General features: G+C 37.6%; 1 protein-coding gene across 2 annotated transcripts in view; it reads right to left on the reverse strand.

The window, feature by feature from the left end:
* The window catches only part of BNC2 (basonuclin 2), a 246,290-nt gene that overhangs the window by 115,631 nt on the left and 108,086 nt on the right, over positions 1–22,573 (reverse strand). For both annotated transcript variants that reach the window (XM_014952615.1, XM_014952614.1), the window contains exon 2: positions 9,271–9,373. In XM_014952615.1, the coding sequence (XP_014808101.1) occupies positions 9,271–9,373 (103 nt within the window). The remainder of the gene's footprint in view (positions 1–9,270; positions 9,374–22,573) is intronic.

Genomic DNA, 22,573 nt, shown 5'->3' on the forward strand with positions numbered 1-22,573 from the left:
GAACTGTGCGGATGGTGCAGGCATGGCCAGTGCTAGAGTTCCCCTTGACTCCTGGTTCAGACCTCTTTGTTGGGCAGCTCCACTTTTGCTGCTCATCGACACATGGATTGACAGTGTCACTACTGAAACCTACAACTTATAATGGAAGCCACTAAATTAATACAAGTCTTCCCATTACCCTGACCAGTCATTCATCTTCAGTCTTTCCTATCTCTTTTCTCCAAAGCCAAATGCCCTCTTCCTATCAGCCATGAACACCTTCTTAAAAATATTCTCTCCCTTAGTAAAGATTAAATAGGAGTTAATATGTATCTTAATGGTCCTAATAACATCTGCTTGACATACTGTATACAGTGAGACAGAATTACATTTGGGAGTCCTGGATTGTGGTCTGGGTTTGGTAGATTTCCATCTTAATCCAAATGCACCTCAAATTCCATTAACTATGATTTTTCCTGAGAGGTCAGTACTGGGACCAGTGGTGTTTAACATCTTTGTTGGAGACATGGAGACAGTGGGATTGAGTGCAACCCTCAGCAAGTTTGCCAACAACACAAAGATGTGTGGTGCGGTCAACACACTGGAGGGAAGGGATGCCATCCAGAGGGATGTGGACAGGCTTGAGAGGTGGGCCTGAGTGAACCTCATGAGGTTCAACAAGGCCAAGTGCAAGGTCCTGCACCTGGGTCAGGACAATTCCAGGAACAAATACAGGTTGGAAGGAGAATGGCTGGAGAGCAGCCTTGAGGAGAAGGACTTGGGTGTGTTGGTGGACTAGAAGCTCAGCACCAGCTGGCAATGTGGCTGGCCATAGAAAGCCAACTGCATCCTGGGGTGCATTAAAAGAAGTCTGGCCAGCAGGTTGAAGGAGGTGATTCTACCCCTCTACTCCACTCTGGTGAGACCCCACCTAGAGTACTGTGTCCAGCTCTGGAGTTCCTTGGCACAGCAAGGACATGGACCTGTTGGAATGGGACCAGCGGAAGGCCATAAAGATGATCAGAGGGCTGCAGCACCTCTCCTGTGAGGACAGGATTGTGCAGCTTGGAGAGAGAAGGCTCTGGAGAGACCTTATAGCAGCCTTCCAGTACCTACTGGGGGCCTACAGGAGAGATGGGGAGGGTGGGGAGGCACTGGAACAGGTTGCCCAGAGAAGTTGTGGATGCCCCATCCCTGGAAGTGTTCAAGACCAGAAGGATGGGGCTTTGAGCAACCTGGTCTAGTGGAAGGTGTCCCTGCCCATGGCAAAGGGGCTGGAACTAGATGATCTTTAAGGTCCCTTCCAACCCAAAGCATTCTATGATTCTGTGATTCACAGATTCACAGAAAGTCTGTGTTGAAAGGATTTCTGCAGATTGTCTAGTGCAGTGTTCTAGTGAAAGCAGGAACTCAGATTATGTTATATCTGGCCCTGTCAAGATAAGTCTTTTATATTTACAGTGGGGGAAATTCCACCACTTCTCCAGGCAATCTGAGACCTCCTGAGCCTTGAAAACTGTTATGAAAATGCAACAGGCATTGCCCACCTGTTAACATCATTCTGTTTGGATGGAGGACTGTGCTGTAGGGACATTTCACAAAGGCAAGCCAAGACCTTGGTGGTGTTTCAGTATAGGGTGTAACTCTGGTTCAAGCCTATGAAATGTTTTCCCACGTGTGCTAAACCACCTCACTTTTTCCCAGGAAAACCTTCTGTCCTAAAGTTGCTGACAGCTGAAGATGTTCAGACTCTGGGAAGACTGGCTCATACAGCTAGTTCTCCATTCATAAACATCAGTCTTTCTCAGTCCAATTCATGTACTGCAACCATTTCACAAAGCTCTTGTTAAATATACTTCAGAAAAATTGACTGTAATCAATTAGAATATAATTAGAGAAGTCTTTGAGACTCATGTTATACATTTCTTGTATTATCTTTTCTATTTCTAAAATCCAGATGGAAATGGGATAATAAAGTAATGCTATTGTCTGCTAAATTAACCTGGGGCAAGTTTCCTCATAATGCTACAGCTCAAATTGAAATTCTTCCTAGTAGGTAAAAAAAAAAAATATGTTTTTTCCATTGAATTTCACATTTGCAAAACAGAAAGCTGAGGTAAAGTTACCCATGGTATTATTGTTACTTTGTAACATCTGAAAGCAGTATGAATTTTTAATTCTGGCAGTCAAATCACATTTTAACCTTATGAAGCTATATGGAATGGAGTGGTAGGGTTTGTTTCATTTAGAGCTCTTTCAATTTGTGTTCTGCTTAACCTAGTGAACTCTAGTTAATTAAGATGTTCCTATAAACAATTAAGCTTCTTGTAGGATCATTAAGAAGATATAAAATTTATGATGTAATAAAGCATAATAAAATGATAAAGTGGTTAGCACATCACAGCAATTCATGTGCAGCAGCATAGGTGTTAAAAGAGACAAGTAAGCAGGTACTGCTCCGCACCTAAATGTCTTGTAGAACTGTGGATGCATGTTGCAGAAGTTCACCATTGCTTCCTCACAAATCCACTCGTGATTTCCACTCTCAGGTCCCACAGAATTTATCCTGCTCATCTGGGAATCAAGCAGCAAGCACCAGACATTCTTTTGCTCCTATCTGAAGCTATGTTATGTAGTGAATTTCCTATCACCACACTTATGGGGGTCAGATCAAGGGTTTTACTGACTACATTTCCAAAAGCAGTCTCTACCATGTCTGGAAAGAGGAATTCCAACTGCTAACTAAAATATAATTGTTTTTATTGTCTTTGCTCCACCTTGCACATAGGAAGTCTATTTTTTTTTTTTTCCTTACTGGATTCTTTTCTTAAGAGAAGGCTGTAAGACATCATTGTCCAAGGCATTTCCTAGAATTTTATCCTACGATATTGGGTGTACTACGTGGGATGTAAAATGTAAATTCAATAGTGACGGGCACCAGGTAACAATATCTTGCACTTTTGAAATACCTTTAGTCTAAAACTCTCTGGGCATTTTATAGCTAATCAAGGGAGGTTATACCTATAAAAGAGGCCCTATATGTATTTCAGACTTGCCAATGAGTTTCTGGTGGTATTAATGCCAGTTCTGTGAGAGTACAAAGCATGATTAGTTAATGAGAAGTTTTTCAGACAATAAAGGATTCACAATGAGAAAGGGTTTCACTTGGAGTGAATTCATTTCGATGTGAATATAGTTGAACCAAGCAGAAAAGGGCTCTATGTTTCAGATTGCCTCATGGTCTGTTTAGGGCTTACCAGGCACTGAAGCAGTCCTTAGCTGACTGTTTATTATCTAGTCAGGGATAATCTCACCTGCCCCTGTCCAAGGGACATTGGTATATTCAAACCGAGGGCTGTGAACCAATAAAGTTGGAGAGAAGGTGAAAGGTCTACCATCTTCCTGACTGCATTAAGATGTCCTGGGGCTGGCAGGGAAGAAGAGAAAAAAGTTCTTAATCTGAATGGACCCCAGGGAAATCCAAGGAGGTGTGAGTGAGACTATATGTAAATTAGATCCTGTGGTTTACCCCCAGGGAAAAACTTACTCTACACCTGAGGATGTCAAATTTGCATGACGACTAAAGCCTTGACCATGTGGTTATGTAAGTATCAGCTGAACAAGGATGGAAAAGGAATACTTTTTATTTGATCATGGGGCAACTAAGTGTTATTTCCTTTCCATCACTTGTGTCTCATAAACCTTTGAAACAATATTATTTCTCTTGGATCCCCTAATACTTGGATATTCTCATTTGCTTTTACCTCAGCTTCACTTGCATTAAGGGTGATCTTGAGTGACTCAAAGCAAATACTACATCACATACTTTCTACCAATGTGGCTGGCTTTAAAGCCAAATACTGGTTCAGAGTACCCACAAGATAAGAGAGTGCATCTTCTCTGTGCTGCATTGGCCACTTTGGGAATTGCTGCTGAAGGGAAGCAAAAACGGATGGCATTGGCAGAAGGGGGGACTTAAAAAAGTGTTTACCAGTGGTGCATGTTAATCAGGTAAGGTTCCTGGAAGCAACTGAGTAAAAAATATGCCTCAGCCTTTAGGGTCAAAAAGAAGTTATAACAGAGGGATTAAAACGATTTTGTCAGTAAAAGACAGGAAAAGCCAGACTAGATCTAAAATAGTTATATTTTAAAAGTCATGAAGAGCTAGCCTCTGTTATCAGTGAGTTGTAGAGAATTACTTTGCTAAAAATCTTTATGTAACTTAAAAAAAAAAAAGAAATCTGTGATGTTCTCAAGTTATTTTAAAGCATTTTAAAGAATAAAATAAACTGAATAGAAGGAAATAAGTATGTTTAGTATGCTAAAATTGTTATTATTTTTTATATCCTATGGAACAATGCGAAAATAACCCAATTATTTTGCCAGTAAACTATAAAGAGGATTACATTTCTCCTTTCTTTTTTTACTATTTATTGTCTACTATCTCCATTTTTAAGTAAAGAACAACATGGTAGTTGTGGTTTGGTTTTGTTTTGTTAGAGATGATCTTTGACTTTGCAAACCTGCATTCCTTTCACTTAACAGCTTTGGCCTGAAACAAATATAGGAACCCTGCTGATTTTTATTCCAACATAGCCCTTTTCTTCCTGCTTCATTCCCATGCAGTTCACATTTAATATCTAAACCTTCCTCAAGGACCAAATCCTTTCAGCAACCTCAGGGTAAGGGAGAGATGCAATTTCTAAAATTTCCACGGCATTCTTCTATTTCTTGTCTTTATTTATTTACCCCCGTCCTTCCTTTCTTTTGTTCTCACTTATGTTTCTTTTACCTGATAATTTAATGAACACCAGCATAGGAATTCAGAAAACTCAACCATTGTTAATAAAGAAGTCACAGTCATGTCATGCATCTGACTTCATGACAGAGCATTCTCCATTTTTCTAGTGGAGGTAGTTGTTTTCATTGTTAGTCTCATTTATAGCAAGCCAGTGCATGCACTCTATAAATACTAGTAGCAGAAAACTTCCTTCACAAGGTGAAAGTGTAAGCCACATGGCAAGTCTCTGAGCATGAGTATTCACTGCATGGCAGCTTTTAAACTGAAAAAGAGTAATGGATTTGCCTTGCGTAACAAAATCTACTAGTTAATGTCATTTTCATTAAAACCGACAGGAACTTAATCTCAATGGTACTGGAGAAAAAGCCTGGCCAAGTCTTGGACTGGAGATGGGGCCGTATGTGCCCTCACCATACCTCAGAGAGGTACTAAAGCCTACTCGAATAAAAAGCCCAGCACCGAGCTGTGCTGATTGGCATGATGCAGATGAAAAGACATCAAAGATCACTAGAGGACTACAGATCAGCTTTCTCTGAGAGAAAAAAAAAAAAAAAGAAGATAGACAGCAAAAATGTTCACAGGATACTTTTCCTAGAATAGATTGAACAGTGTGAAATTCAGCTAGTCTAAGAATACACAGTATACCAAAAACATCTGAAAAACATGCTGCTGCTGTCTGATTGAGTTTTACCAGCAATCAGTTTGAGGGCAAGACAGAGAACTAGTATTTCTAATTTTCTGACTCTCTTTGAAACAAAGTGACAATGATTTCAGACGAACAAAAATATTATTATACTGTGGTTTTTCACATCACTGTGAAGTCTGAGATACTGAAACAAAAATAAATAGAATGAATGTCATAAATAATAGCTTTAGCCCACTATGACATCTGTCACCTTGGTACACCCTTTTAGAGCAAAACGGTTATGAGAGAGGGTAGACTGTAATTCCCATTGATACTGCACTGAGCCTTTTGGTCTGTTGGACTAGGTATAATAAAGGTATTTCTGCTAGCAGTACGGTAGTGACAAGCACACAAGGCAAAATGCAAAGTCAATGAAATCAACATCTTTTACTGCAAACTTGCTTAATTTCTTTCCTCTTAGGCAAAGATATTTCTGCTAGGCAAGTGGATGGCTAATAAAGTGGGGCATTCTTCATTATTTCCAATAAAGTTTGAGTAAGTGATTTTTGTTCTAAATCTAGTAAAATGTCATGACTATTTTCATAGCACAGTATGTTACTTTAAATACAACAAAAATAACAGGAGAAGCAAACAATTCAAGCACTTAAGAAAGGCCTAATGTTTTGTAGTCATCTTACTCCTACATTATTTGAAAGCCACAAAATAGCTATTGCCTATGCTAAAATAAATTCTCCTTTAAAAAAAAAAAAAATCAACTATTTAGATTTCAATAAGATTTCATTTTCCACCATATGGACTATACAAAGTATCTTAGCAATTAAAAAAAGAAAAAAAAAAGAATTAAAAACATCCAACTGTTATCTGTTTGTTTGATGGAGACCTAGGAAATGGCTTAGCCAATTTAAACAATTTAGTTGGGTTTTTTTTAGAAAATAAATACCCATGCAAGCTGACAATATGAAAGGCAGGCTTCAGCTGAAAACAAATTAAAACAGTCTAGTTATTCAAATCCCTTAAAACATCCAGAGATTCACATCAGCAATAACTCGTTCTCCATGACGCACGGCAGTACTAGAGAATGCTGCTGTGCTCTATGCAGCTTTTGGCTTCAGCCTTAAAAATACTGATGGTAGGATTACCACTGTAGCACAGGGGTGCAGGGTCAAGACTCAATAAACTGAACTTTTGCCAACAGAAACATCTATGTTGCCACAAAATAACTTCTCTGATGAATCTGTTCATATATTGACACTCCTACTCTTGGTAACTCCGAAGAGAAAAAATTGAACAGGTAGAAAACCTTCCCTTTCAAGATGTTTGCAGCTTATTTTAGGTGAGTGAGGAAAAACATGCAAAAGACAATGGAAACAGGAAAAAAGAAAATACGCCAGCAGCTGCTATATGCAATAATACTGTGGTGGCTCTATGCCTTTTCCTCCTCACTCCAAGAATTCCAATGTTTTAAATAGTAGCTATTAACATGAATTAACTCTGCACAGATTAGTCAAGTACAGCATGAGAAGACTGCAGTTCTAAGCTATTTTGGATTTATTCAGTTAATTATGATTCTAGGTTATCAGACTGAATAAGCACAGTACTTCCTGTTGGAAACACCTATTCTTTGATAATTACATTCAGTAAAGTACTACACCATGTGTCAAGGTGCTGAGTTGAAATTCATTAATAAAAATCAGAAGGAAAACCTTTAATTAAAGCAGAAGGAAATACTATTTGCATTCAAGGAACAACATATGAATGTACCGTGCTAACGGTTAAAGAAAATCACTTCTGAACAGCAACCTGATTCAGTCATTTTGAAATCCAGGCGCTACAGTGCAATGAATTGATCAGTTTCCTGAATGCTGCCCTCAAAATCCTGAAGAACAGCTAAGATCAAGAATTGAAGCAGATGCATCATAGTCTCCAGGAAGTAATTTATAAGCCTGTGCTTTGACTATGTATATGAAACATACATCTGACTTGTCTCACTGTGCCATAAAATGTAAATAATCCAGATGAATATACACAGTGTACTAAAAAAAAAATAAATAAATCAGAGCATTCTTCACTTGGTGCAGCAGTAAAAGAAACCTTTTCTAATAATATATAGCTATATTAAGTTTTCTATTTGGAATGTTAGGCATTCAGGTATGGGAGCAGGTGGTGTACTCCTAGTTATCACATTCACCTTTCAACTTTCTGGATTTGTAAAACAGGAACATTTCTATTATACACACTTGGTAATCTCAGATTGCCATCATGTACTCTTGATTTTGAATTCAACTACCTCACAGGGAAGAATTTAGCACAATTTTCTAACATGTACTGGCTAAAAAGAAAATGCAGGATGTCTATATTCCAGAATATAAGTGCTAGAGTCCTAATTTCTATTACTCAACAGAAGGACAGCCTGGAAAATAGTTAGACAAGTATTCCCTATCTGTGGATCAGTAAAACCTCAGATGCTGATTCTACACAAAGCCAGAAGCATGGCTGAACTATCCAAATTTTGTGAGGTTTAGTGATCTTTCCAACAAACGTGAGTCTGGTTACACTGTGACTGAAGATATCTTTCTGGGAATTAAGAGGAGCAAAACCAAGGTGTGTCTCTAGAGAATCTAGTATGTAATAAATCTGCAACCAGCTATCAGATTGGTGGTGTCAGGGTATTTGTAGGCAGGCTGTACACATTACTATACAGCACTGTACGGTACCTGCATTTCTGCCTTCCTATCCACATTGTGAATGTTATAAAAACTTCTCTGACAGTCTGTGGTGTTGAATTTTTTGAGCATTCACACTTCCTGTATGACAGCATATTCAGGCACAAATACACACAGACATGAACTAAATGAATAGAGATCAAGTGCATCTTAGGAGGGAAGTACTAAGCTTCCACCTCAGGTCTCTTCAAAATAAAATAAAATTTATATAATATAACCTATGGAATGTCTGGCAGAAGTGGGGAATGAAGACTGTGCTTGCTTAGATGCCAATAGCCCAGGCCATGAGAAGAAATCTCCAACACTAAGTTCTTATGTAAACATAGTAATCTTTCTCTCTCCATCCCCCCCCCGCCTTTTTTTTTCCTTTTCTTTTATCTTCTTTGATTTTCTTTTCTTTCCATTAAACCATTTTGGGTATCCTTATTTGCCTTCTGACTGTGTATATAGCTCTCTCTCTCTCATGCATAGCTTAATCAAGACTGTCAAGAAAAAAACAACCACCAAACACACAAAGTAGTAATGGATAAATAAAATGGATGGTCTAGAAGTGTATTTTGATGCCTTTATATAGGATCTGGGCATTCTAATCCCTCCTTTCTTTCTTTCTTTCTTTAGCTATTTAAGCGTCTGAAGAGAGGTTCAACTCACGGATCACATATGCACACTTTTGTTGAGCCATACAGGATACACTTATTTCGTTCTGACATCTAGGCTTTGAAATTTTGACTTTGGTATGTTTTGACTTTGGTATGTTTGAATTTCCGTTAAGCTCAGTGTCTTATTGGCTGATGCTTCTTTGCAATACAAACTCTGTTGTGCAACTATACTATAAACTTTTTGCCTTTCTGCTAAGTCCTGCAAGAGCTACATTATTTTCTGGAAGCTAGAATACTCTTCTGAGCTGTACACAAGCTGTTGAACTCTGGTGGCACTTTAAGCTGTTGCCAGAATAACAGACTCTCACTTTTTCATCTTAGAAATTCCTGTAAAAAAAAGCACATGCAGTGCACACACATGCATGTACAGACAAATAGATATCAGTACTGTCTGTATCACTCCAGCTCTTAGTATTTAAAGACACTGGGAAAGACGGACAGAACAGACAAGACATTTCTTACCATGTGCCACCCAGCCATGTTTACACTGATCACAGGTTCTCAGGTTAATCTTCCCTGGCTGAAAACATTCACATGTGCAATTTACCAGTGTACAGCGGATGGCCTGGAAAAAGAAAGAGAAAACACATATTAATGTCCTTCTTCCTCCGTGTACAAATTTGTTGTGAGTGCTAGAAGGGTATTACCTGTATTGCAAAAATCAGCCTTCTAACATTGAAACCATTGCTCATTCTTTTAAGTAAAGAATCATTTTCTTTCAAAAACATGCATCAGTATCCCTGAGCAATGGCAACTAAAGTGCTTATTCAATAATAGCATAGTCTGTTGTCCCACGGAGATGAATACATTCCTAAAGACTTTAAAAGAATTGCTCTATTTCCTTTAGGGGAAAAAAAAAAAAAAAGTGGTACGATGAGGATTCTGTAGGTGTTCCACAAATTTCCTGGTTTTGCATCAACTGCCTGAAGGAATATGTTGCTAGTGATGTCTTACAACAACAGTGTATCACCCTGATTAAAACCAAGAGTAAAATGAGGAAATAAAAACATACAGAAAGGAAAACTACAGATCTCTTTCCCCTTTCCCCATGGCATCCAAAGGTTATTCTCAAGTTTCGTTTTTAGGGTTCACATAAGATACAACTCCGTCACAGAAAGGAATCATGCATTTAATGTGTTCCCAAAATAGGATAAGGTGATCAAGGTACAAGAATAGGACTGGTTCATAAAACATCCCATAACTTTTATTTGCATTTATCACTTTCTCCAATATCTAGGCACAGCCTTTTACCTCTTAGCACTCCCTATTGCTCAAACATGTATTTCTCTGTTTTGCAAAAGATGAAACTATTTCAAAGCAGTGATGCTAAAACACCAGTCTCATGCAGAGATCTAAAATATGCCTACAAAATACACTTTATTAATATCTCATCTTCCTTTTTAAAATTATTTTTAAAATTACATGTTTGTTTTAACAGGGGCTAGCTATGTCCACAGAAAAGTGAATATAAATTGAATGAGACTCTTTTTAATGTGTAACAGACATATGTTTTTAAATAGTGCAGAAGATGACCTGTGCACTTCAAACTGCTAGTAATAAATTTATGGCATGCATTTAGATGTAATTTGCATGGAGATTTCTGAGACAGAGAGGCTTATTCTGATCATTCACAGATTAACAATCTACTGTAACTACCAGAGCTGCCAGGAAAGGATATCTCTATAGATTTAGATGCAATCAATGATTACTTGGGGGCTAAGGTGGGGGAAGGGTGCTTGGTACCTCTGGCCACTGAGATACTGAAGCATTATGAAGGCTCTTGCCTTTTCCAAACAATTAACACACACACACACACACACTCTCCTTCCATACAAAAAAAAGTATTACTCTAACTATATGGTCATAAAGAAAACAACATTCAACTTTAACTTGGCCAAGCTAAACTCCTTGGCTGCTGACAATTAAAAAGGTTCAGAGTTATTTTAAATGCTTAATCTATTTACTTATTTATCTGCATCAGACAACAATTTAAAGCCATTTATAGTTCATAGATCCACTGAAAATCTGTATTTCTCTGACAAATTTCTGGTACAAAAGTCCTTTCTCCTTCCTATCCTATCTGCTTGTATACTATCTTTTACTCTCGAAAACCTAATGGGAAAAAAAAATCCTGCTAAATTATGCCTGACACTTCAGGACCTCAGTCCCAATGTCACCTGTCCAATTACTCATTAGCTAGGTTATAAAACACTGCTGTATGTATGTGTGATTAAAAGAATTAGTAATATGAAATATAAGGGTATCAAAGAAGTGCTGACCATGCAAGAATAATATATGTGTTTGTGGGTTATGAGAAAAAAATTCTCCTGAAAGGTCCTGTTTCATGTTCAATAGTTTATTGACTCAGTAATATATCAGGTCTCCTCTGGTCAGTAATGGTGTTCTTTCTCTAATATGTTCATTAATTAATGAACTCAGTAATTAATTGTACTGCAAGAAGGGCTTACAAAATGGTATTCTTATTTTACCATAAAAGGTTTCCTCACATTCACCATATTTTTTAAATCTCTGCAGCAGTCACACACATTTGTTATATTTTATGTTATTTTGTCTTGTTCATCTGTCACTTACAGTACATATAATAGCAGTAATACAGCGTACATACACATACTAGATGAAACTGTGTCATTTGGTAGAGTTGCTTTATTAAGGCTCATCATCATTTCCATTAGAACCCTACCTATTTTTGGCATAGAGGTTAACAGGTTGCCTGTAAAAATTGGATTCAGCTTGAACCTGAAATACAATGTTTCAGCCTAAGAGTGAGTTTTATTACACACATTCAAAAATGAGCCATTTAGCCATCATAAATTATAGGATAGGGGGAAAAAAGTTTAGAGTTACATGTTTCTTTCCCTCTTCCCTGAGTTAAAGACAGTCTTGATCGTGTAGAGTGTTGAAGGAGATTAACTAATTAGTAAGATTTCTACCTTTTATACATACGTCCCAAAAAAATCACACAATGTTTTTAGAAAATGGAAAATGTTGAATGTTGAAAATCTCAAGTAGAATCTACTCTGTACTTCAAAGATTCCTTTTTCACTTTAGTAAGTTAATCCAGAATCGTTGTAACTACCTCAGATCACAACAATATCCAACATGAAAACAGCGTAACTTGGTGGAGAGAAGATTCAAAATGCCAGGAATACTGGGTGCTCCTACACAGACGGATGGAACGTTAACATTCCTTAACACGAAAGAAAGCATTGTCTTTAAAGACCTGCACATCACAACCAACACATGTACTCAGCCTTGCAAAAATAGGCATCTGAACTGCTAACAGCATCTTTCTACTAGTTTTCAGCAGCATTTAGCTTAGGCGTACAAGTCATCGACGGTCTGTGCAACACGCTCAGGAATGGCCCAGGACGGCAGCGGCAGATGAGCGTTGCATGGATTCACAGAATCACAGAATCACAGAATCTTCTAGGTTGGAAGGGACCTTAAAGATCATCTTGTCCAACCGTCAATCTAACTGACAAAAATAGACACCCACACAACAAACAAGGAGCATCATCACTAAACCATATCTCCCAGCACCACATCAACCCGTCTTTTGAACACCTCCAGGGATGGGGCCTCAACCACCTCCCTGGGCAGCCCATTCCAGTGTCTGAGAACCCTTTCAGTGAAAAAATTTTTCCTAATATCCAGCCTGAACCTCCCCTGGCGTAACTTGAGGTCATTTCCTCTTGTCCTGTCGCCTGTGACTTGAGAAAAGAGACCGACCCCCACCTCTCTACACCCTCCTTTCAGGTAGTTGTAGAGAGCAATAAGGTCTCCCCTCAGCTTTCACGCAGCCCCGCCATTCCCTAGCAGCAGGATTCCAAGTTAGAGAGAGAACTGAAGTTCAGTGGGCTGGTTGGTGTGTTTGTTGGTAGCAGCGTGGATTGGTGTAACTGTGGTCAGACATCTGTTACCACTTAATTTGAAAGAGGTGGGGTGGGGAATAGGGATAATAAAAAGATCCTGGGTGAGTTTGCAGCAGCTAAATATTGTAGCCGTTGCTCAAACCTGTTAAAAAGTAGGTATAAAAAATCCAAGGGTGTAGCAATGCTAAACTTTTGCCAGAAAATGCTTCTGAAAGAGTACTGCTAGGTATTCCAGAGGTCATGAGCTGTAGTTCTGCCTTTGCAACATATTGCTAGAAAGTTTACATAATGGGACTCCATGTACTACACTATTTTGTACGGAAAGAAACAGAAATTTTTTTCTGATTAGGGTTTTCCTCAGAAACTCCTCCAAGAAAGACACAAAGAAAATGGCAGGAAGGAAAAAGAAAGCAATGACCATAGCGAGAGGAACAGTAAAATCAAGTGCATAGAGCCTCCCCCTGTACCAGCTGATAGGCAACCAGGTATTATTTAGATGACAGCTTGCAGGTTAAGGCCCTTAAGAAAGCAGCAAAACATGGTTTTCTACAGCTTCTTGAAAAGTGCCACTATCTTCTACCATGTCAGTGGTCTGCAGATAACAGGAGTTCTCAGACATTTTTACAGATCCCTTCCACTGAGTTCCTAACATAATGCTCTTTGCATTTCTACCAAAATCACATTGGCCCTTGAGGACCCGTGGAGGAAACGGACTGGATTTCAGTAGAAACATCTAAAATAGTTTACACAACTGATTCCTTAGATCTTAAAGCAATGCAATTAATGTTTAAAAGCAAAATACACATATACAGAAGAAGAAATTAATGGTTTTATAGTTGGCACTGAAATATTCAGAAATATCTTGCTGCTCTCTCTGAGATCTTCTTCCTGTAGAATGCAACACAGAAAGAAGGGAGCTCTGCCTATCATTAAAGCAAGCAATCTAGTACACCTATGTGTAAGTTTGTATGGCTAACATTAAAAGATGTTAGACCTGACTTCTGTGGGTTTCCCCCAGACCAAGGATATTCATTTAACATAGTTTGGGTGATTTAATTGTATCTAACAAGTAAATATTTTTCACATATTAATAGGAACAGCCTATTGCAGTAATGGAAAATCAATCTGTCTGGCTGTTTTGCAGAGTTTCCAGGAGATAAGAAGCAATAATGAACGGGATCAGAGTATTGGAACAGGGGAACACGCGAAAAAGAGATATGATTCCTCCTCTGGACTTCTTACAAGTCACCCCAAGAGACAGAGGCAGTTTAAAATGATGCAACATTCTGGAGAGATAGATAAATTTTGCGACTTCCTTTATCTTGAATTTTAATAATAAAACTAATAAAAATTCTTAATGTAACTTGTGACGAGGCTCCAAGAGTGCTGGGAGGTTAAACAGTGTCTTACTGAAATCTCAGCTACACCCTTCTATACAGGTCCTTGCCTCGTCCTTCTCATGTTCAAAAAAGTGTTTAAGCAATGCCTCCTATCAAACCATCCGTCATACAAGGGATCACTGTGCACCTGAATACATACCGGACTCAACTACACTCCTTCTCTTTGCACAGAAGTTCCAGCTACCTGTCTAAAGCATCTACTGTACACTTATCCTGCAGAGCTCACACACCCTAAACCCACTGTTACCAATCACAGGAGCACGAGGCTTAATGATTATTTCGTCCAGCGTTTGTGAAATCTTTTCAGTGAGACTTCAAACCAGCAAACTGCTGCGTAAGTGCAGTTCCTTACAGCTGCATTAAAATCAGTAAGGCTCTGCGTGAATATACACTCTGCATAAATGTATTAGTTAGTGAGGATATCAGAGTTTTTAAACACACACATATGTATACTTAAAATTTAGATTTTCCATAATGTGGTAATTCACAAGTTCTGTATATTTTAATAATAAAGGCAAGAACTTTCCATATTTAATTGACAGAATAAATGATCTTGTTTATAATTTTAAAACCAATAACAAGTTCTGGTGGTGTATGTCAATTAATGAAATATTTGGGTGAAGTGATGGGAAGTATTGGAAAAGTAAAAGCAAAAAGCATTTTTTGCGGATTATCTCCAACTTTAAGAAAAACCCAACCCAACATGTTAAATTCAATCTTTTCTTTCTGCTGTCAAACAGTTTATAAATACCAATACGTAATTTTCAACTAATATTTTATTGAAAGTGAATAACACTGCCATTGGAAGTATAATTTAAAGCCATGGTCTTGAGACACAATGGCACACCAAAATAGTCAAAGTTAATGAGCAAGATCCACTCTTCTGTTCCTGCATGTTGACTCATGACCAAAAAGAAGATATGAAGCAGCAGACAACAGGTAAGTCCTGCAAGTGCTACAGCATTTTTTTAACTGAAAGTCTTCTCTGCCATTAAGCTTTTCTTACTGTTTCTTGGTTATAAAGTGAAGAATATAAAATCTGTCTATATAAATAAGCACTATTGCTTAGTGCAGGGTTGTACCATACTGCAGTTTCAGGTTCTGGGTTTCTGTCTGTCTTTTTCAGAGCCTATATTATATGCTCTGTAAACAGCTCTTAGAAAAGCTGTCACTTCTTTACTACTTCAAGAATCCTAATAATTTCTTTTCTCTCTTGTCAATTAAGTATTTCTTTAAAAGACCACAGCATAAATTCTGCTGTGTAAATGGCAAAAAGATCCCAATGAAATTATACTATTTTTAATAATATATGGCAAATCAGGAGTACAACAGAGTTTGTTTTAAATTAACACCAAAAGGAAGATTATTTGCATACTGACATTTAGGAAGTGCACAATGTGACCCACCTATAGTAAGGCTGGTATTATAATTTCCAAAGTATATTTTCACTTCTAAGAACAAAGGAAAATTGAGGTGGAAGTGCTTGCCATACTTTCAGAATACTACAGAATGAAGAGTATACATGGAGAAGTATTTCTGTCTCTGCAGAGACACCTGTCTTCATCGTGCACTTTTTGTACAAAAGTGACAATTTTTAAACTCACCTACAATTTTTATATTCACCTACAATTTTCATATGTGTAATTTTGCAGCCAAAACACTGGAAAGAAAGGTGGGAATGCCTTGATTCTGATACTCGATCTGCCACTCCACAGATGCACTGTGTGGCACTGGTTAAATCACTCAACACTCAGTTTCTAGCTGCCTAGTCGGTAAAATCTGGGTAATGATATTACTTAGCATTTTCAGAGCTGAGACTAATGAACTGCTCACACAACACAGTATAGTGTGAGGATAGAAGGTAAGGCAAAAGCATGAAGCATTAGTATTTACTCTGTTGGCACAAAAAGTTTACCTTTTCCATTTTAATTACAAAATTCAGTTTGCTTTGCCACTGGAATAATTTTAAATGCAGGAATGACCGAGAGAAAATAACCTTAATTGATAGATGACTATTTTTACCTTCAATACATAGAGCCTAATAATACATTGTTCCCCACCTCCTCCCCCCCAAAAAAAGACAAACTCAAAACAAAACAGTAAGGGCGAATATACTTTGCATTTGAATGGGCTTGAATATCCACACAATGAAATGCGGCTTCTAATCTCTCTCCCATTCAGAGATACTCAAATATCTTCTGAGTTGTTCACTTCATTGCAGTATTTTATTAGCAATTTCATATCACACTGTATTAGTATTGTTTCTTACTTGTATTTATTTTCAGTAATACAATTTGAAAGGTACTAATATTGTTATATTTCTCTGTGGCATTCAAGAAAACAGTAATACAATATGAAAGAAAGGATGCTAATGAGAGAAAGCTGTTAATAGGATAAACTAGCTTTTCCTGGAGCAAGGACAACATAGCCTTTAAGCATGTTAGAAAAAACATTTTCAACTCTTCTTGAGAAAGATCTGGTAAATGAATGGTGAATAAGAAAAGGAGGAAAAAGAATAAAATGTCATTTGTAACATTGCATTTAAGTTAGGAGACACTCTCTACCTTAGGTACTTCCAGAAGTGGAAACCTTTGTCAAGGAATGCTACCTAGACTTTTCTAGAGAAAATACATAATGCAGAATAGCTTTGTTATTTTCCAGGAACTTTCTGTAGGCCATGTTCATCCTGATTCTACACTCTCAACTCAGTTCAGCCAACAGGATATTCTACAAAGGCTGCAGGTACAATATCACACTATGTTTCTGTAGCATGTAAAATTAGCCTCAGGTTCCCAGGCATCAAAGGCAAAGTTGTTTGCACTGAAATAATTAAGACTGACAAGTGCTTCTTTGCTTTAAATTTGAAGAAAAACACATGGTTGATTTAAGAATGAGATCCTCTGTGCCTGAAAGCATGTTAGCAAATGCAGGCATGTGTTCCTATGGATGAAAACCAGATTCATGTTATGAGATCAACACTGTCAGTCATTGGAGTTCAGCCATGCACTTTGTCAAGGCAACGGCCAGTGCCTGATAGGTACCCAACAGGGATGGACACGCCTGCAGAAAGCCTCACATACCCTTTTTCTACCCAAGGCTCTTCTAGCAATTAACATTGCTAGCTCCACACAGCTGCTCATCTCAAGTAAGCACAACCACAGTCTCCTTTAGAGAGCACAGGGGTAAGTTGCTTCCACTGGTTTTACTGCCCTACCCACACTGTACCAAACATTTACTCCACTCTGGTGAGACCCCACTTGGAGTACTGCATCCAGCTCTGCAGTCCTACCTACAAGATAGACATGGACCAGCCAGGGCAGTGCCACAAAAATGATCAGAGAGATGCAACACCTCTCCTGTGAGGCCAGGCTGAAAGAGTCGTGGTTGTTCAGCCTGGGGAAAAGAAGGCTCTGGGAAGACCTTATTGTGGCCTTTCAGCACTTAAAGAGCCCTATAAGAAAGAAGGAAATAAACTTTTTAGAAGGGCGTGTTGTGATAGGAGAAAGGGTAATCATTTTAAACTAAAAAACGGTAGGTTTAGACAAGATATAAGGAACAAATTTCTTATGCTGAGGGTGGTGGACAACTGGCACGGGTTGCCCAGAGAGGTTATAGATGCCCCATCCCTGGAAACATTCAAGGTCGGGTTGGACGGGGCTCTGAGCAACCTCATCTAGTTGAGGATGTCCTTGCCCATTGCAGAGGAGGCTGAATGAGATGACCTCCAAAGATCACTTCCAACCCAAACTATTCTATGATTCTCTTTTTCTGAACTGAACAACTGAATGGCTTACTATTTCTACACCGTCCCTGCACACAACAGTATTGCTTTTATATGAAAAAAGAAAAACATTTCCCGAACTGAAAAACTTTATTTAGCCATTGCTAGTAAAAGTATAACCATTTTTCTTTCTATAAACTTTACTGACACCTCTGCAGGGAAAAAAAAAAAAAAAAAAAAGGAATAATATCTCTGCTGGCAACTATGTAAGATAAAGTATACTGAGATTCCCATACTGTGTTATCAGCCTTGCTATTCACAACAGAATTCCATTTTCTTACAGAGAGTGTTTTCAGAAGTAGGTATGTAAGCTAGTAACATTTGAAACTTGAGAGGTAAAAATTAAAACTAAATAAAGTATGCCGCAAAAGGAGATTTTTCCTGCAATATCTTAAAAAAGACATTGAGCCTGTGCATGTAGCATGCATGTGGAAGGAAATAAACAACATATTTTTGTCACATTACATGGACTATTGGGTCAATAATCCATGAAATAAGATTTTATCAATATATTAAAAGTGGTTCAAAAAGAATTATTAAAATCTATTAAATCAAATATCAAATCTATTAAATCAAATACCTATTGTTCATGTATTTCCTCTCCACAAATTAATCAGGAGACAATGAGAAAGTTTAATGTCTTAAAGGTCATGGTCTCAAGACTAGTTTCGTTTGGTCTCTAAGAGTTACAGTCAGTCCAGTAAAAAATACAATTGAAAACATGTAAATATGCAAAAATATCACCTTTAACAGATAAATAAGGAACTTTATAAGAAAAACATAAATGCCCCAAAAAATTATGTTGGCAAAATCAGTAGTTAGATTTTTTGTTTTCCCCCTTTTTTTTCTGTGAGTCAAAAGAATAAGCAAAATCTGTTTAAACAAAGTAAAATGCAGCAGGACTCCAGGAATAGCTATTCCTTTCTGTCCATTTAGTCAGGAATTCTTTAAAAATATCACAAACACATTGTTTATTGTCTAACCTGCTGTTCAGGAAGACTTCACTTTTCAGGTTTTTCTCTACCTTCTCTGATATTACTGCTTTCTGGATTGTAAATAATGGGCTTTAAATTTGGCCAAAAAACCCCATGAAGTCTAAAGACTGCACTGTAACTGCATTTTAGCCAGTAAAGAGAAACCCGAGTTCTACAGAAGTTACATGAAAAAATTATAATGAAAGACATTACTGTTTTGAAAATAAGTGCAATGAATTAAAATTTCTTAGAAAAGTTTGGGAATTCTCTAAAAAGAAAATAATCTTTTCTATCTCATCAAGACCAACACTCTGTACCATGGTTTTAACTTATAACCTAAAACAATAACTTCTTATTTAAATTAATTAGAGACTCAATCCTGCACTGTTCCTTCAGTGGTCAATACAATGTCAGCAACAAAACTGATAATCTAAGCAAGTAAGAACAAGCAGGCTACACTACATTCCTTTTTTTTCCTTTCCCCCAAAATGTCAGAGTAACAAGTGAAAATTTTTTTCTTCATTAGATAATGTTGTTCACTAAATATATATTTATTTTATTCATGCATCTTTTAAATTTTGCTTCTTCATCATTTCCCGAAAACAAAGCCATGGAATTTTTGCACAAAGGTTTCCTAACATATACTTCCTAACATATACTATATTCCTTCAGCTTATGTACAAGAGAGAAGAATTCCAAGTAAGTGTAAAATAGATAAAATGTTTTTCCTTGGCCAGAACGGAGCATGATTATATACATAAACACTGAGAGGGAGAGAAAGGGGGGAAAGAGCGGGGGGGGGAAGAAAAGAAAAAAATGTTATTGGTTTTCTCAGAAGGATTTTCTTTTATACATAGCTTTATCCTATAATTTTGTCCCTGTTGGGCACACTGCCTAAATTTAAACACAAACAGTCAAGCAATGAAGAAACATTACCACATTTACTGTGAACAAAAACTCCCAGTTGTACAGTGAAATTTTAATACATTTCAACTTATCTCTTTTACTAATGGGGAGAGTACAAACCCTGCAGGAATTCGCTCTGCAAACTGGTAATTACAGTAGACTCACTTTTTTATAATGCATATGTATAGTCAGACACAAGAACCATAGCTGCCCTTTTGATGTAGGTTACAATAGGAATGTTAAAAAAAATTATGAAAATCTACAGCAATTCTAAAGGAATGCTTTATTTCCTGGGAAGTTGTCCTTTAGCTATACTCAAGAACACAAATATCCCTAATACAATATAATATACATATATTTATTTGCTTTTATAAACGAAGCATAAGCTTTATCAGCCTGTTCTTTTTGTTCAAGTGGTTGCTTTTTTCCCAATGTACAGAAAAAAATGTGCCCCTACTGGTACAAAGGTGGAGTTTCCATCCTACAATATCATGTATGATCTCAGAAAAAAGATTTTTGTTCTCCCAGGCCTCTTCCTCTGCACAACCTTCAAATTTAAATAGATTTGATCTTCAAATTTATGTCTCATTAAATCATTATAACACATATTTAAAAGCACTTTTTCAATTGCATAGATTTCCAACATACAATGTCCAACTCAGCTAAGATCGGACATGCTGTCTGGCAGAACAGGTGTGAAGTGTACACAAAGACAGATTTAATTTAATCCAAGGGGGTGTGAAATCAAAGTAAGATCTACTGCCATTGTCATACATCAGGACAATATTTATATTTAATATAATAATGACAAGATAGTTAGTTATATGTTAACTAAAAAAAAGAATAAAGTACACAACAAGTAGGGACCAGCAAAAAATATACATATTTCCAGGTTCTTCATAGTCTAGACCTTTTTTTTTTAATGCCTATCAACCACATCACTTGATTCTGCAAATACTCATAACCTCACTGTTTACTCATATTCATGCTCTAAAGATATAAAGAATTCTCCTCCCACAATTCAGTAAAAAATTAAATCATTGTGTCCTCTTAGTACAACACACACAAAATCGTATCAGAATTCCAGTTTCTGAAGTTCCTGTAAACAGGCACATCTTCAAAATTGCCAGAAGTGCAAGCCACATATTTAGAAATTAATTTTAAAACTGATTTGATCCAAATGCTATGTATTCACCAGTTTGCAACACCCAGCTTGGTAGGAACAATATCTGCCTGTCTCTGTTAAGCAGCTCTTGCATGTTATGTTGGTTGGACAGTAACATGAAATATTTGCAGGTTTCTCTCACTATGGAATAGCATGTTCACAGCTCAAAACAGCCACAGCTAAAGTCTCTAGATCTCCATGCTTCATTCTCCAAGCACAGGAAGTTGATAATACAAGGCAAAAGTGTACGTCAGCGTCAATGATGACTTGTAATCAAAACTGGGGAATCAATGGCCAAATGAAAACTGTAAAAACAGTGATGGGAAAGGTTATTGTGGTTTGGGCCAGACTTGCCAATGACAAGACGACAGATGCTCTCCTTCACCTCTCACTTTGAGGAGGAGAGATACAGAGATTTAAGAGTTTAGAAGGAACTAAACTACCTTATGAAAAATTAATAATAAAATAAAAAGAAAATAATGAAATAGATACAATATATACAAAACTGCATCAAGCTGCCAGGACCACTTCACTGGCAGGCCCTGGGAACGTCCCAGACGGCACACAGCAGCAGCCAGGAACTGTATTCTGGGTCTGGAGTCAAGAATGCACAGATCAGGATCAAAGGCAGACGAACAGACCGAGTCCTCCTCAGATGTCAGCTCTCTTACGAAAGAGATCTAACCCCTTTGATCCCTCAGCTTTTATACCACGCATGAGGCAGATGGGGTGGAATACCCTGTTGGTCAGTTCTGGGTCACCTGTCCCGTCCGCTCCTCCCTGCAGGTGGGACCCCCCTACGCTCTTCTGCGTCCAACCCTCCCATGGGGCAAACAGCAAAGTTCACCGACCTCAGTTGTCACAGCAGTAACTATAAGCAAGAGCCTCTCTGCATACCGTTCCTTGGCATTAACTATAAACATAGGACTTACCACTCTTAAGAACGAAGTTTTCTGGACAACATGCTGCTAATTTCAGATAGTAAAGAGGCTTAGCTAAGAAGTAAAATTACTGAACAGAAAGTTGGTTCTGTTTTACCTCAAACCAGGACAAAAGTCTCTCTTGTAAGACTGTGAAACATGCTATCTATTGAGGCACTATTCAAACTCTTGACATTTTATGTGAGTATAAAACTTCCCTCATTGCTGGGAACTAGCTCACTCACAGATACATAACACTCTTCTCCAGAGATGGTTGCTTTTATCAATGAAATGATTCTTTCATTAATAAGTAAGTCACTAATGACTGTGGAATCACTCCTTCACATATATATTTTTTTTATTAATAGAAATCTGCTTTTGGCTAAATTTGAAGACATTCCTTCTCATTCAGAATTAGGGGGTTTGGTACAATGTGAGCATCAGACTGAGGAAGGGTGCTACACCAGGGTTACTAACAAAAGGCACTGCACTTAATATGCGTGTGTATGGTAAGTGTTCTACTCACTCCTACAAGAAAGTGAAACCTACAAAATGCTAGAAGAAAAGAGAGTGAGAAATACATGTGCCAGCAGGTATACAAGTGTAAACATTCCTCAGAGTAGCAAAATTCATTTTCACAGAAGATAAATGCTGTATCACTTATGGCTCTGACTGATGCAATACTCAGCATGTGCTTAGTCAGCAAGTCTCCAGTGAAAGCATATG

This window comes from Calidris pugnax, unplaced genomic scaffold (genome assembly GCF_001431845.1).
Source record: "Calidris pugnax isolate Ruff unplaced genomic scaffold, ASM143184v1 scaffold208, whole genome shotgun sequence".
NCBI lineage: Eukaryota > Metazoa > Chordata > Aves > Charadriiformes > Scolopacidae > Calidris > Calidris pugnax.